General features: G+C 47.0%; 1 protein-coding gene across 4 annotated transcripts in view; it reads left to right on the top strand.

Annotated features, from left to right (window-relative positions):
• LOC105907763 (arf-GAP with GTPase, ANK repeat and PH domain-containing protein 1) overlaps positions 1 to 15251 on the top strand; it is a 25458-nt gene extending 10207 nt beyond the window's left edge. The window contains exons 2-19 of one of the 4 annotated variants that reach the window (XM_031567746.2): positions 1003 to 1058; positions 1353 to 1440; positions 2152 to 2237; positions 2645 to 2786; positions 3652 to 3786; positions 5413 to 5534; positions 5815 to 5973; positions 6375 to 6455; positions 6833 to 6937; positions 8209 to 8368; positions 8771 to 8896; positions 10035 to 10172; positions 10918 to 10977; positions 11640 to 11791; positions 12591 to 12681; positions 13548 to 13770; positions 14125 to 14419; positions 14843 to 15250. In XM_031567746.2, coding sequence (XP_031423606.1) covers positions 1003 to 1058; positions 1353 to 1440; positions 2152 to 2237; positions 2645 to 2786; positions 3652 to 3786; positions 5413 to 5534; positions 5815 to 5973; positions 6375 to 6455; positions 6833 to 6937; positions 8209 to 8368; positions 8771 to 8896; positions 10035 to 10172; positions 10918 to 10977; positions 11640 to 11791; positions 12591 to 12681; positions 13548 to 13770; positions 14125 to 14419; positions 14843 to 15139 — 2516 coding nt within the window. In that variant the 3' untranslated portion in view covers positions 15140 to 15250. Of the gene's footprint in view, positions 1 to 999; positions 1059 to 1352; positions 1441 to 2151; positions 2238 to 2644; positions 2787 to 3651; positions 3787 to 5412; positions 5535 to 5814; positions 5974 to 6374; positions 6456 to 6832; positions 6938 to 8208; positions 8369 to 8770; positions 8897 to 10034; positions 10173 to 10917; positions 10978 to 11639; positions 11792 to 12590; positions 12682 to 13547; positions 13771 to 14124; positions 14420 to 14842 lie in introns of all 4 variants that reach the window. The other 3 variants (XM_031567747.2, XM_031567745.2, XM_031567748.2) reach the window with 3 other exon arrangements.
• The last annotated feature ends 18 nt before the right edge of the window (positions 15252 to 15269 follow it).

Here is a 15269-nt window from a genome sequence, read left to right as displayed (position 1 = left end):
AAGGCCAATTAGTGCACCATATGACATCTCAAATAACACAGCTGGCTACGTCTGTGAAGTGTGTGTGTGAGTGTGTGTTTGTGTGCAAAGGTATGTGGCGAGGGTGAATATGAAAATATTAGTTTAACTGAGTGTGTTTGTGTGTGAGTAGAAATATGTGTTTGACAGATCTCAAATGCAGCGTCATATTAGGTTGTTAATGTAAACTGTGATCCTTGCAACCTGGTCTATCCATTTTTATGTGTTGGGTGTATTGTGTTGGTTATGAGTTGTGAGGTGGTTGGGTCACACTTTATTTGGATGGTCCCCTCTGGACTATCTACAGGTGCTCAGATTATAAACACACCTTATTTGGATGGTCCCCTATAGCCTATCTGTTGAAACTCATTAAATGTATGGTTAAAATAGGAGTAGGGGTTGGGTTTGGATAAGGTGATGTTCAGTGAACAAAAGACTGAACTTGAATGTCAACAAACCATCTGTGAAGTCTCTGTAGGTGGACTGTCCAAATAAAGAGTTGTGGCTGGTTGCTTTTTTTAATGACCTATGAAAAACAATCCCCAGGATAGCCTCCTTGAATTATTTACAGTCTGAAGTCCTGTTTGTGGAGGTAATCTTTTGAAGTCGAGGTTGAGGTCCGCCATCTTGAGTAAGGGCCAGGGGCAGATTCATCCTCATTCACGCAGCCCATCTCCTGATACTATTCCATGTGATAGTCCATTATATGATTAGCAAAATCTACAGTTTTGTGATTCTGACACATGTTACCAAAAGCATGTTTTTCCCAAAAAGTTAATCTCATTCTCGACATCTCTATCTCTGTTTCTACCCACCTCTCTCTCTCTCTCTCTCTCTCTCTCTCTATCTGTCTCTCTGCCTCTCTCTCTCTCTCTCTCTCTCTCTCTCTCTGTCTCTCTCTCTCTCTCTCTCTCTCTCTCTCTCTCTGTCTCCCTCTCTCTCTCTCTGTCTCTCTCTCTCTCTCTCTGTTTCCCTTAACAGCAGCGTGTGCCAACAGCCAGGAGTGGATTTTGAGTCGTACCATCCAAGAGCTCCGTCTGGTAAGGGGGCGAAGTTTGTTTGTCTCTGTTTTCTTTGGAAATGTCTTGGTAAATTATTCCTTTAAACTAAAGGCTACCCCTGTGGGTCCCGCTCCGACTGATCTGGAGCCAGCAGTTGAACAGCATGCAAACATCCTCGGGCGCTTTCGCTCTCTCGTGGGTAGCCCAGAGTCTCTCTGACTGTGTCTGGCTCTGTGGAAATGAACCAGGAAACTTGGGTGTTTTTCTCCTTTCCTGTCGCCCAACCCTTTCAATGGAGTAAGGCCGTGTTTGTGTCTGCTGTCGCTCTCACAGGGGGTTCTGGGAAGTCTGCAGAGCGGGAAGTCAGCGTTGGTGCACCGCTACATGACCGGGAGCTACCTGCCTCTGGAGTGCCCTGAGGGTCTGTACCATCCCCCTGTCATTACGCTACACAGACACTGACAAAATGGCTCTCGCACATATGCGGAAAGCGCACACAAAACCCCTTGATTGCTGAATTAGTAATACACTAACGTGCCTGTGTGAGTGTCTGTGCTGTGATACACTATGTTAGGCTACAATGTTGTGTGTTTTAACAAGAAAATGGAACAATTCGTAACCATCAAGCTACTGTAATATTGTAGACTGTGTAGACCGTGCACTAAAAACATTTCAACATTTCAACGTAGAAAAACCTTTGAACATTGTTATTGAAATACCCTGCAGTTAAGGTTGCAATTTATTATGAGGTATAACAGAATGGTAAACACAATGCTTCACTCACACTATACTTAAACTTCTCACAATTCTCTGTAATTGTCTACATTATAGTCAGTTTACTTAGACTTTTGACCTTCGACCTTTGATTCCTGTTAGTAGCATATTTGACAGAGGAAATATTGTGTATCTCATCACAGGCATTGATTCTAGTAGCATCTGGTAAAATATTCAAATAATCTCCTGGGGGTGTCACTGATTTGTGATCAGTTGGAACAGTCCATCTCCCATTCTCCTGGGGATGTCATTGATTTGTGGTCTCTAATACAATTTGTTCCGCTCTCTTTCAGTGTGTGTCAGTGATGTATTTGCATGTTTGTCTGATCTGAGATCTGTGTTGTGGTGTTTTTTCCAGGGGGCCGGTTTAAAAAGGAGATGCTGGTGGACGGACAGAGTCACCTGCTGCTCATTAGAGAAGAACCAGGCCTGCCAGACGCTCAAGTGAGTGATGGAGAGAGAGAAAGAGAGAGAGAAAGAGAGAGAAAGAGAGAAAGAGAGAGAAAGAGAGAGAGAGAGTGAGAGAGAGAGAGAGTGAGAGAGAGATAAAGATTGAGAGAGGGAGAGAGTGTGTGTGTGTGTGTGTGTGTGTGTGGTGTGTGTGTGTGTTTGTGTGTGCGTGAGTGTGTGGTGTGTGTGTGTGTGTGTGTGTATGTGTGTGTGTGTGTGAGTGTGTGTGTGTGTGTGTGTGTGTGTGTGTCTCACATTTTCACTTGACGATATATTTTTGTGCAAAGGTGTGTGTGGGAGGAGAGGAAAACGCACACATGTGAGTCCGTGTATCATCATAACTCTTCCAATTATGAATGAACAACTTCTCTCTCTGTCCCTTCCTCCTCATGCGCCTGCAGTTCTGTAGCTGGGTAGACGGTGTGATCCTGGTCTTCAGCCTGGAGAACGAGGCCAGCTTCCAGGAGGTCTACAACAACTACAGCGAGCTGTGCGCACACCGCAATGTAGCAGATGTCCCCTTCATTGTAGTGGGCACTCAAGGTGAGACACGGACCCAGACTGCCATTGAAGTTGCCATTTAGGGCCCGAGATATACAGCATTGAAACACTGGCTCACTCGGTCACAAAAACTTAATTCACCAGATCTGTTCCTATCTTGGCCAGTATCTGGCTGGACACGTTTTAGATATGCCTTAATATGTACAGAAATATAGATAGGTGAGTATATTGTATTAAATGTGTTGATAATACTACATTGTACAGACATTGTCGGCAGAAGATCTAGAACATTTGAAGTTATTGCTCAGGAGAAACTGACAGTATGCATGACAGTATAATAACTGAAATGGTGCTTTCAGTGTCATCCTCACTATTGAATTTTTCCAATCCAATTTAATTCAGTTAGCCTCACAGTCTATTGTGTGTCATTGCTAATGTTTCCAATTAGCACAGTATTTTCTCAGGATCATTTAATTATGCTCTTCAGTCGATACTGAAATTCCTGTAGAATAGTCATTCATTTTGTCAGATGTTCATAAAGAAGAAGTCTTCCCTTGTATTTGATGTCAGCTGGTTCATGGTGGAGTAAAACCATGGCGCTGGCTTCACCCTCAACCCCAGAGTAGTCATTTACAGACTAGTAATTTACATTACATTTAGTCATTTACAGACTAGTCATTTACATTTAGTCATTTAGCAGACGCTTTTATCCAATCAAGCTACGAGCTACGAGCTATGAGCTACGAGCTACGAGCTACGAGCAATACAAACCTAGTCCCGCTTTGCTTTATGATGTTGTGTTAACATGTCCTGCGTCTTCTCTCTGCTTTATGGTGTTGTGCTACTATGTCCTGCGTCTCTCTATAGCAGTTTGCAGCTCATGAGTCTGTTTCCTGTCTGTGCCCAGATAAGATCAGCAGCACAAACCCGCGGGTTATAGAGGACGCCAGGGCCCGTCAGCTCTGTTCCGACGTCAGGCGCTGCTCCTACTTCGAGACGTGCGCCACCTACGGGCTGAACGTCAACCGCGTCTTCACCGAAGGTAAAAAAAACACTGCCGCTGCTCTGTGATCTCTGAAGGGGTCTTGTGTTCTTCTAGGGAGTTCATTGTTTTGCTTATTGCATTTGAAAAGTGCAAGGCTCAGTCTCCAGATTCCCAGTCTGCTGAGATTCCCAATTTGGTGTTTGTTTAATATCTCTCAGTTTTTTTTTTCCATTTTTGGTGAACACTAAAAACACACTGAGGTGAGGTAGGGCCAGGTGTGCAGGTTTCAGCGATATTGAAACATTTTCCACTTTCATCTCCGAATCTTGTCTATGAGGAATGGCCAGTTGGCGATGGTGCAGACGGTGTCCAGTGAAGGGCATAGGTGGGGAGCATAAATCCCAGACAGGAATATTTCCATCTAGTGATGGACTTTTTGTATCAGTGTAATGCTCTGTACAGTTAGGCTGGAAGCATTACAATGAACCAAGCCTCCTGCAGGTGCTAGGCACGTCACCATCTGTGCGATGAAATGCAATGACTTATGTGGGCCGGATCCATTAGCAGACATCTTGACAGTGACAGAGGGGAGCAATGCAATCAGCGTTGGCCAGCCTCCATGTGGAAAGCCCTAAGTATCCCCCCCCCCACGCAGCTGAAGCACAGGAAAGGAGAAATGTAGAAATGCGCTCTCACTGGGTATTGAACCCACGACCTTGGTTTTGTCTGCACCTCGCCTCACTCGTTGATGTACAGGAGCATAAATTCTCCGTACTGCAGGTTAATGTGCAGAAGTGCCCCGTGTCTGCAGTAGTGTGCACTGATGCAGACCATAGCAGCGACAGCAGCAGTTTCCTGTACATATTGGTGTGGACCTTAAAAAGGAAATAGCATGATGATGTTGTCGTAAATTTGAATGCGTCGATATTCAGGGCAGTATGAGAATCGAGAGGTAGAAGAGGAAGTCTCGAGGAGAGAAAAAGGAAGGTCACAACGATGTGACAAGAGCATGCTAGAGGGGAACGGAGAGGAAGGGAGATAAATTATCTACTTCATCACAAACGACCAGTAAATATAAATATAAAACCTGAGCACCATTTTTCTTCAGTATAATGTGTGTGTGTGTGTGTGTTTGTGTGTGTATGTGTGTGGGGGAGTGTGTGGGAGTGTGTGTGTGTGCATGTGAGTTTGAGTGTGTGTGTGGGTGTGTGTGTGTGTGTGCGTGTGCGCGCGCGCGCGCGTGTGTGTGTGTGTGTTTGAGTGTGTGTGTGTGTGCATACCAGGGACTAAAGAATATGCAGCTTGATTTGTGTAAGATACTGCAAGTTAACTTATTGTTGGTTATCTAGCACAGTGCACATCTTTATCATATTTTGTTTTGTTTTTCCTTGCTTGTATTGTCGCTGTGCCTGAGGTTTCTTATATTCTGCTAAAAGACAGACGTGACGGCTAAAGGAAATGTGTTATCTTTGGTGTTTCTCATATTTTCAACTATCAGAACCAAGACGCACAATAAAAACAGTCAAAATAATAAAAATGTAATAAACTACTTCTTTGACACTTAGTCAACCTGGGCTGTAATACAGGGAAGGACAAGGGCACCTGGTGTTACTATGAGTCCTAGAACACATTTGGGAACATTTGCCCTTCATCTTTACTTTTTTGTGGGCTCTGTCCTTGCAGCTGCTCAGAAGATTTGGGCGGTGAAGAGGCAGGCTGCTCTGTTTGCATCCTGTAAATCCCTCCCCAACTCCCCCAGTCACTCCGGCGGATCGACCCCAGTGTCAGGAGCCTTCCCTGGGCAGGTGAGTGAGTCTCATGGGTCTCATGGCCTACTTCTCCTCAACCCCTCATCCTCCTTCTTTCTTCTTTCTACTATACTGTACTTGTTACACTTTTACACTGTTACATTTTGTGTTTTATTCTCATTCTCAGTCTGACCTCCAATCACATGTTAACACTGACAATCTCTTCCTCTTTCCCCCCATCTCTGTCAATCTCTCTCTACCCCTCTCTCACCTTTTCTGTCTTGACCCCCCCCCCCCCCCTCCCTCCCTTCCTTCCTCTCTTTCTCCCTCCCTGAAGGCCAGTAATGGGGGCCAGAGCAGTGACTACTCCTCCTCCTTGCCCTCTACTCCGGTTATCAGTCATAAGGAGATCGGCGTGTCGGGAGCAGAGAAGTTGGGCAGCGCCACCCCAGGGACGCTCAGGAGCGGCCCGCGACGCCGCACGCCCCGATTCCCAGTTAGTTGACCTTTGACCTCGCCTGAAGCTTCTCTCTTGTGCGTTCATGCTCATTCTCCTAGGCCGATGTCAGGAGCAACTGCGGGGGGGGGGGGGGGGGGAGAGTCCCTATTGTTCGTTTGAAAACTGTCTTCAACCACTAGCTAGCAGGAAAGGTTATTTGTAGCTGTAAACATATCCTTGACTGCAGGATGAGGCTCATTCAAAAGAACTGAGGTGAACTCACGCTAAAATTAGATATTATAAAACACTTTCCATGGCATTTTCAGTACTATTCTTAAAGTGTGGTTGGCTCGAGCAGAAATCTGTCCTGGTAATGTTATACATCATAAAATATTACTTAACTACTTCCTGTTAAAATTTGTAATACGTTTTTCTCCATTTATTCTCTTCTGTTTCAGGGTCGCCGTGGCAGTGATGAGAGAAGGAGTGTTGATAGTAAATGTGATTTTGGCAGTGGAAGGGCTATCCCCATCAAACAGGTGTGTGTAGGGTGTGTGTGTGTGTGTGTGTGTGTGTGTGTGTGTGTGTGTGTGTGTGTGTGTAGGGTGTGTGTGTGTGTGTGTGTGTGTGTGTGTGTGTGTGTGTGTGTGTAGGGTGTGTGTGTGTGTGTGTGTGTGTGTGTGTAGGGTGTGTGTGTGTCTGTGTGTGTGTGTGTGTGTGTGTTGGTATGGTATGAAAAATCATGAGGTGTGATGTTTGCTTTTCTCACTTGAGATCCAACACATTTCTTTCGACCCCCTCTGTCTATCACACACAATCTCTCTCTCTCTCTCTCTCTATCAAACATAATCTCTCTCTCTCTCTCTCTCTCTCTCTCTCTCTCTCTCTCTCTCTCTCTCTCTCTCTCTCTCCCTAGAGTGTCCTACTGAAACGCAGTGGAAGCTCAATCAACAAGGAATGGAAGAAGAAGTACGTCACTCTGTCCAGCGATGGTGTGCTGTCCTACCACTCCAGTGTCAATGTAAGTAGATACCAGGGAGACACACTGAAAAACTGTGTCTGTGTGTGAGTCTGTGTGTGCGCATGTGTGCATTTGTGCATGTGAGAATATGATCTGAATGTGTGTGTGTGTTTGTGTATGCGCTTGTGAGTGTATATATGAGTGTGAGTGTGTGTGCGCATGAATGCGTGTCCGCATTTAACGCAAAACGAAAGTAGTCTGTGCATTTTTTCGCTCCCAAGAAAACCGTGTTGGTTTGTTTTTCCCGTTCCCTTTGTTTATGGGTCTCTCCGACACAGATCCTCTTAAATCCCAACATTGATCACAGCGCACAGATAAACCCCATCCCCGCAGGAATGTTCCCCCAGTGTGCAGAAGCGGCTGTCATTGCTTCCCCTCCATCCCCACCTCCGCGTACTGGCCCTGTGTGTGTGTGTGTGTGTGTGTGTGTGTGTGTGTGTGCTCTCACTCCATCCCCACCTCCGCGGACTGGCTCTGTCTGTGTGTGTGTGTGTGTGTGTGTGTGTGTGTGTGTGTGTGTGTGTGCTCTCCCTCCATCCCCACCTCCGCGGACTCGCTCTGTGCTTCGCCTCTTCCCACCTTGTGGGCAGATATATCAAATCCACTGTGCTCGGCTGTTCTATCCAGCAAAAAGAACAGAATAATGATCTGTCTGGAGACTTCCTCTCTCTCTTCCCCCTCCGCTGTCCTCTCTGCTTCGCTGAGAGTCAGTGGATGAGACACTATGGCTGGGAACAGGGCGTTTTTGATAGGTGAAGCTGGATGAAAGCTAGATTGCTCACATTATCGCTGCTCAGTGGAACGTAAAGGGAATTTCAGTGTGTGAAAACATCAGTTGAGCATTCAGCTTGTCCAGGTTTGACAGGGGGTTAAGAAGTAAACCGCAGTATTAAGATGCTGGATCACATTGACCAATTTAATTTTGGTCAAAATGCTCAGAACATTTCAAAATTGAATTTGTGACTCAAAACAGAAAAGGGGAAAGAGATGAGTCACATCTGTACGGCTGACCAAAATAAGGACCTAAACTAATACATATCACACCCTGATGGAGGCCTGGTGGTATGCCAATATGCATTGGTTAGTGCCTGGACCCTTTTTGTCTTGATGCTCCTCACTCGAGCTTCTGTGGTAATTTTTCACCCTTGATGTGCTCCTGAATGCAACTTAATTAAGAACCTGAACTCAACTGAACTTGACAATCTGACCATGCTGTAGTCCCTCCACTGCCTAGAACTCTCTCTGAAGCTCTTTGACCTCTGACCTGGCAGGAGTACATGCAGAACGTCCACGGGAAGGAGATGGACCTGCTGCGGGTGACGGTGAAGGTTCCAGGGAAGCGTCCACCTCGAGCAATCCCGTCTGGGGCTCCCCCTGCTGGCCAGAACGGTCTGGTGAAGGACACCCCAGGACCAGAGGGATCAGGAGCAGGTGAGAGAGAGAGAGAGCGGGAGAAAGAGAGAGAGAGAGAGAGAAATGGAGAGGGAGGAATAAAAAGAGGATAGGGGAATGGGGAGAAGGATAGAGAAAATGACAGAGAATGAAAGAGTTTCATCTGTTTCATTGTGAAGATTTTATTATAACACGTTCCCTTTTTATGGAAATAACCTTGGATGGTTCCTTAATTCTGTGTAAGAGCTTTGTGATGTGTTCTGCATCACAAAGCGACAAACATAATGAACCTGAGAGAACAGCAGTGAACTGATTGGAACTCTGTGGACTGGAATCCTCAAGCTCAATTGAACCAATGGGAAAGCTCACATTTGAATGTCTTCTCTTGAATGTACACTTTGTAATACCAGCTCACGTTTTACACACTTATCCTGTTTTTAGTGCCTACATATCCCAGCGGTCTCTTGACTGTGGATGAGGGGCCAGGGGTGATAGGCGGACTGACCCTGGGCAACCGAGGGGTACAGCGCAACCCCTCCACGCTCTCCAGTAAGACTCAGAGTATGGGTGAGCTCTCTGCTGTGACTCAGTTCTCCCAGCTCCCTACCGCTGCCACCTATGGATTCAGCATAGGCTGAACAGGCTGTGCTTGATGTGAAAGTAACCTATGGATTCAGCATAGGCTGAACAGGCTGTGCTTGATGTGAAAGTAACCTATGGATTCAGCATAGGCTGAACATGCTGTGCTTGATGTGAAAGTGACCTATGGATTCAGCATAGGCTGAATAGGCTGCGCTTGATGTGAAAGTACACTGACAGTCAATGGTAATATCAGGCAGCTTTTAATTTGTTGTCAAGTGTTGTGAGGTACATTATATTTGGAGAGAGAGGGAAGCAGTTTTTGGTTGACAATACTCTTAGGTTTCGTTTGAAAGGATTTGATTATGTTTGTGAATGCATTCCGAAGGATCTGTTATATTTACATTGTGTATGCCTGTGTGCTATTGATTTGTTATTTACATTTAGTCATTTAGCAGACGCTTTTGTCCAAAGCGACGTACAAGGGAGAGAATAGTCAAGCTACGAGCAATAGAACCTGGTGTAACAATAAATACTACTTTACATAAGAAATTTAACAAAATGAAATAAAAAAGAAAAAGAAGTGCAGAAATGTAACTACTGTAATTGCAAGTTACGCACTAGTCAAAGTGCCAGTTAGGACGGGAAGTGCTCTCTGAAGAGTTGGGTCTTCAAAAGTTTCTTAAAGGTAGAGAGGGACGCCCCTGCTCTGGTAGTGCTAGGTAGTTCATTCCACCAACGTGGAACTACAAATGAGAATAGTCTGGACTGCCGTACTTGCACAGACGGCAGTGCCAAACGACGCTCACTAGAAGAGCGCAGCATCCTGGGTGTAACATTTGCCCTTACAAGAGCATTTAGGTTACTGTATATACAGAGACTTACATTGTGTATGCCTGTGTGCTATTGATTTGTTATATACAGAGACTGACATTGTGTATGCCTGTGTGCTATAATAGAGGTGTATAAAGAGACGTACATTGTGTATGCCTGTGTGCTATAATAGAGGTGTATAAAGAGACGTACATTGTGTATGCCTGTGTGCTATAATAGAGGTGTATAAAGAGTATAATAGAGTTGTATAAAGAGGGATCCCCGGTAGAACTAGCATGCTGTCTGTCCTCAGACTCCTCCGTAGAGGGCGTGTCCAGCCCGACCTCCAGCAAAGATCCCGCCCCTTCCTCCCCGATGATTGACAGGAAGAAGACGAGGAGGAAGAAGAGCATGAATCAGAAAGGAGACACAGCATCAGGGCAAGCTGAGGGTGAGCCGCACCAACATCATGTTCAATACAGACATGGACCAACCCGTACCCCTAGGACAAGGACTAGTATCTCTGCAGTGCATGCACTCTAAGACCAGACCAGGTCTAGATTGTGTTTTTAAATTAGCCTGTGCACGGAACATGTTTTTTGTTTGTTGTACAGTGCAAGACGTCTCTCTTTGGTAAAGGCTTAGGCACTGGTTACTGTCAAAAGCATAGATAACAGCCACTAGGGGGTGCACTGGAGTGCATTCTCCTCCTCGCTGTGTACGTCCACTGATTATACGAGACCTGGCAGTGCTGTAACTGGGTTTTCATCGAAGCCTTTTTCAATGTTCTGTGAAATGGACTTTGTGTAATGATTATTTTTATCAGTGGGGTTTTCGTGAGACAGGATTACGTCTCCAGTGTAGTGAGGGCTTCTGTGATGTGATTTCTCCGTCCAGTTGGATGGTGCAGCAATGCTTGCGTCGTGCCTGAAAACTGCAGGGGAAAGAATATTGCTTAGTATGACTGAAGATTTGGACGTATTTTTTTTCTCTTCTTATTTTCCTCCTGCTGCTTTCTGAAATCTGCTGTAATCTGCCCTTAATTCAGTGTTTTCTCCTTTCATCTCTCTCTCTTTGTCTCCTACTCCTTCTGTCTCCCTCCGTCTCCCCTTCTGTGTGTATTCCTGGCTCTCTCTCTCTGTTTTTCTCTTCCTGGTTTGCCTCTGTGGGATTCTTCCTATTCATGCTCGTCTCAGCCAAGCGCAAAATGTGGAAGCTAAAAAGCTTTGGTAGCTTGAGAAACATAAATAAGACAGGTAATTGGGTTACGTGTGTGTGTGTGTGTGTGTGTGTGTGTGTGTATGTGTGTGTGTGTGTGTGTGTGTGTGTATGTGTACGTGGGTGTGTGTGTGTGTGTGTGTGCATGTTTACTTCGGTGTGTGTGTGTGTGTGTGTGTGTGTGTGTGTGTATGTGTATGTGTACGTGTGTGTGTATGTGTGTGTGTGTGTATGTGTACGTGGGTGTATTTGTGTATGTGTGTGTGTGTGTGTGTGTGTGTGTGTGTACGTGGATGTGTGTGTGTGTGTGTGTGTGTGTGTGTGTGTGTGTGTGTGTGTGTGCATGGGCTTGTATGCGTATGCGTGTCTTCATCTGTCTGATATAGCCGCCATGAAGTGTGATAGTCCTCCCCGCTGCCTGTGCCATGTTGTCTGTGGTGACAGTTACACACCTGAAAGGGATGTCTGGATGTTTCATTGGCTGTTTTTGATGTTGATGTTTGATGTTGATGTTGATGTTTGATGTTGATGTTTATGTTTGATGTTGATGTTTGTATGTTGTGGTGCATGGACTGTGTGCTCTGTGCTGTACCTCCTAGTCCCCCTGCAGTACCCCTTCTCCGTATAAAATGACTATGAACTAAATGTTCAGCCCCCTTACTTATTCCATGTACCTTCCCCTCCCCCTCCCGCTCCCCAGATGAGGACAACTATGACTTCATGGTGGTGTCGAGCACAGGGCAGATGTGGCATTTCGAGGCCCCCAGCCCGGAGGAGCGCGACGCCTGGGTCCAGGCCATCGAGAGCCAGATCCTGGCCAGCCTGCAGTCCTGTGAGAGCAGCAGGAACAAGGTAAAGGCCCGGCCCCTAACCTGCTTTTAACGGCTCTCCACACGCTGGAGAACTCAAGTGCTCTTGGCCCCACACCACACATCAGGAACCCTTGCTTGTTCAAAAACACTAAGGTCTAAGGTTTCTCGGGTGAAAAAAGGAACCTTGAGGGATTAAAAAAAGGTCCCTCGTTAGGGAATCATTTTATACTGTTGGGCTAATAGCCAGAACAGTTTCAAAAGGGTTCCACAAGGGTTCCCTTAAATAGAGACAGCCAACCAAAGAGGGAACTGGAACCTTTGGGGGATAACGTACTGCAGAACCTTTTCTTTGTTGTTGTTTTTCTGTGGGCGCTCCCTCCACCAGTCTGGCCCCTCTCCATCAGGAACCCTAACCTAGATTTGAGGCAGTTGGTTGTGGGTAGCTGCTGCTCAGCTAAACCAGGTCAAGTGCAGAGAGGGGATTTGGATGGGACCCTTGGGGTAGAGCCGGCTCCAGGCCAGATTGCTGATGATGTGGGAGGCAGTGTAATAAGAACACCAACACACTTCTTATGTAAGGATGAGGGAAGAAATGGGTTAATTAAGGCATGTGTGTTTAATATATAGTAATTACATCATAATGTGGGCTTTACATTATGCACTCTGTTTTTGTGTGGGTGTGTGTGTTTATGCATGTGTGTGTGTGTGGGTGTGTGTGTTTATGCATGTGTGTGTGTGTGTGTTTATGCATGTGTGTGTGTGTGTGTGTGTGTGTGTGTGTGTGTGTGTGTGTGTGTTTATGCATGTGTGTGTGTGTGTGTGTGTGTGTGTTTTTGCAGACTCGGAGGAACAGCCAGAGTGAAGCGGTGGCACTTCAGGCCATTCGTAATGCCAAAGGCAACAGCTTCTGTGTTGACTGTGATGCACCAAGTGAGTATCTCTCTCAGACTCATTTAATGACGTCTGTTTCAATGTGCTCTTTTTCTGTTTTTGTTCCCCTATATTTGCTCGGAGGTGTAGACATCTGCAGTGAAGGTGGCATTTTGGAGAGCACAACGATCTACTAGTGTCTAGCAATGGCATCCAGTGGGGTTTGACTGAAAAAGTCATTATTGAATGTAACATCCCAGATCTATCAGACATACTCTACTGTACTTAACATCCCAGATCTATAAGACATACTCTACTGTACTTGTCCTCTTCCTGCGTGCACATTGTTCACTGACATTCCCCGTGAACCTCATTAAACACATGCTGGGTGTGGAAGAGACACTGAAGAGCTGAAAGAGCAGGTTGAATACTAATGAAGAAGTTGGACAGCGCTGCGTCTCCTGACCTACGACTGACCCTGATCACCGTCTCTCTCTCTGTTCTCCTCCCTCGCTCGCCCTCTTGCCTTCTGACTCTCTCTCCTTCTCATTATCTGTCTGCTCTGCCATCTCTCTCTCTCTCTATCTCTATCTCTCTCTATCTCTATCTCTCTCTCTCCTTCTCATGTTCTGTCTTCTCTGCCATCTCTCTCTTTTCCACTCGTTCTCTTGTCTTCTATATTCTACTGTCTACTCGCTCTTTCTCTTTCGCTTCTCCCTCAACGTCCATCTCTTTTACGTCTTTTTCTCCCCCTCTCTCTCTATCTCTCTCTCTCCCCCCCCCCTCTCTCTCTATCTCTCTCTCTCTTTCTTTCTCTCTATCGCTCTCTTTCTCTCTCTCTCCGTCTCCATCCCCCCGCTTCCCCCCATGTCCCCCTTCCTGTACCTCATCTTCTACTCACCCCCCGCCCCCACCCCCTCTCCTAGATCCCACGTGGGCGAGCCTGAACCTGGGCGCCCTCATCTGCATCGAGTGCTCGGGCATCCACCGCAACCTGGGCACACACCTGTCCCGCGTGCGCTCCCTGGACCTGGACGACTGGCCGCACGAGCTCACACTGGTGCTCAGCGCCATCGGCAACCACCTGGCCAATAGCATCTGGGAGGCGTGCACACAGGGCTGCCACAAGCCCACGCCTGATGCCACGCGGTGAGTGCCGTAGTTTTGTATGTGAAAGATAGATGATGATGATGATGATGATGATGATGATGAAGATAATGTGTTATTCTGTGGCTGCAGTACTTACTAATAGTGCAATGTAAAAACATAAGAAACGCATAAGAAACGATATAGCAGCACTTTTCATCACAGTAGAACATCTACACAGTACACATACATTTATCCATACTGCAGAAGACGCGCTCGTGATGGTAGTATTGTTCTGTGGAAAGGATTATGTTAAAGAACTCCAAAAATGTGCCTGCTCAGTGTTCTCATGTGGTGGACAGGAAACACGAAGCAGAGTTTTCTGTAGCCCTGACTTCCTCCTTATCTCTGCCCCAGGGAGGAGCGGGAGCCATGGATACGGGCCAAATACGAGCAGCGCATGTTTGTGGCGCCACTGCCGTGCACCGGCGAGGGATTAGACGGCTCGCTGTCGGCCAATCTCCTGCGGGCGGTGACGGACAGGGACCTGCCACGCCTGCTCCTGCTGCTCGCCCACAGCTCCAAGGAGGAGATCAACACCCCGGTTGACGTGGCGATGCACCCTGGCAACAGCGCCACCCAGCAGCCGCGCCCCGCCCTTCACGTCGCATGTCAGCTTGCAGACGTCGTCATGACGCAGCTGCTTGTTTGGGTGAGGGCTGTATTCACAACATTATTATGGCCTTTAAATACCTCTGATGTTGGGGGTAGAAAAAAACAGAATGTGGATGTAGCAGAAGCACATTGTGTTGTCTCTTGGTATGAACTGTGCCGTAGAAATAAAGTTAAAGTTTAAGCTTTGCACTGATTACTGAAAGGCCACTTTCCCTTCTCTGGATTTTTCATACATCTCACACATCTCATACCCTCTCTTCTCGTTTCTCCTCTCCTCTCTTCCCCTCTCCTCTCCTCTCCTCTCTCCTCTCCTCTCCTCTCCTCTCCTCTCCTCTCCTCTCTTTCCCCCCACCAATCCACCCTGTTGTCTGCTCCCCCTTCTCTCTCTTCTCTCCTCTCATCTCTTCTTATATTCCCTCTCTCTCCTCTCTTATCCTCCTCTCCTTTCTCTTCTCTGCAGTATGGCAGTGACGTGAGGTGTCGTGACCCTCAGGGCCTGACGGCCTTGTCTCTGGCACGCCGTGCCGGTAGCCAGGAGTGTGCCGACATACTGCTGCAGTACGGCTGCCCCAACGAGAGCACCACACCCTGCACCAGCCCCACCGGCGCCTCCCTGGGCTCCCCCTGCTCGTCTGTCCCCCTCCCCGGTGGCAGCGGCGGTGGTGGTGGTGGTGCCACCACCCCCACCCCCACCCTCTCACGCAAGACCAGCGCAGCCAGCCTGAGTCGGAGCAGCTCCAGAAGAGCTGTGTCCTAACTGCACTCTGCACCTAGATCTGTGTGTGTGTGTGTGTGTGTGTGTGTGTGAGTGTGAATGTTTTTTTCTTGGTGTGTGTTTATTTGGGTTGGTGTTCATGCATGTGTGTTTATGCGTGCATGTGTTTGTA

This window comes from Clupea harengus, chromosome 5, assembly GCF_900700415.2.
Source record: "Clupea harengus chromosome 5, Ch_v2.0.2, whole genome shotgun sequence".
Lineage (NCBI taxonomy): Eukaryota > Metazoa > Chordata > Actinopteri > Clupeiformes > Clupeidae > Clupea > Clupea harengus.
Note: the sequence above shows the minus strand (reverse complement) of the source record. Positions and strands in the feature narration are given on the sequence as shown.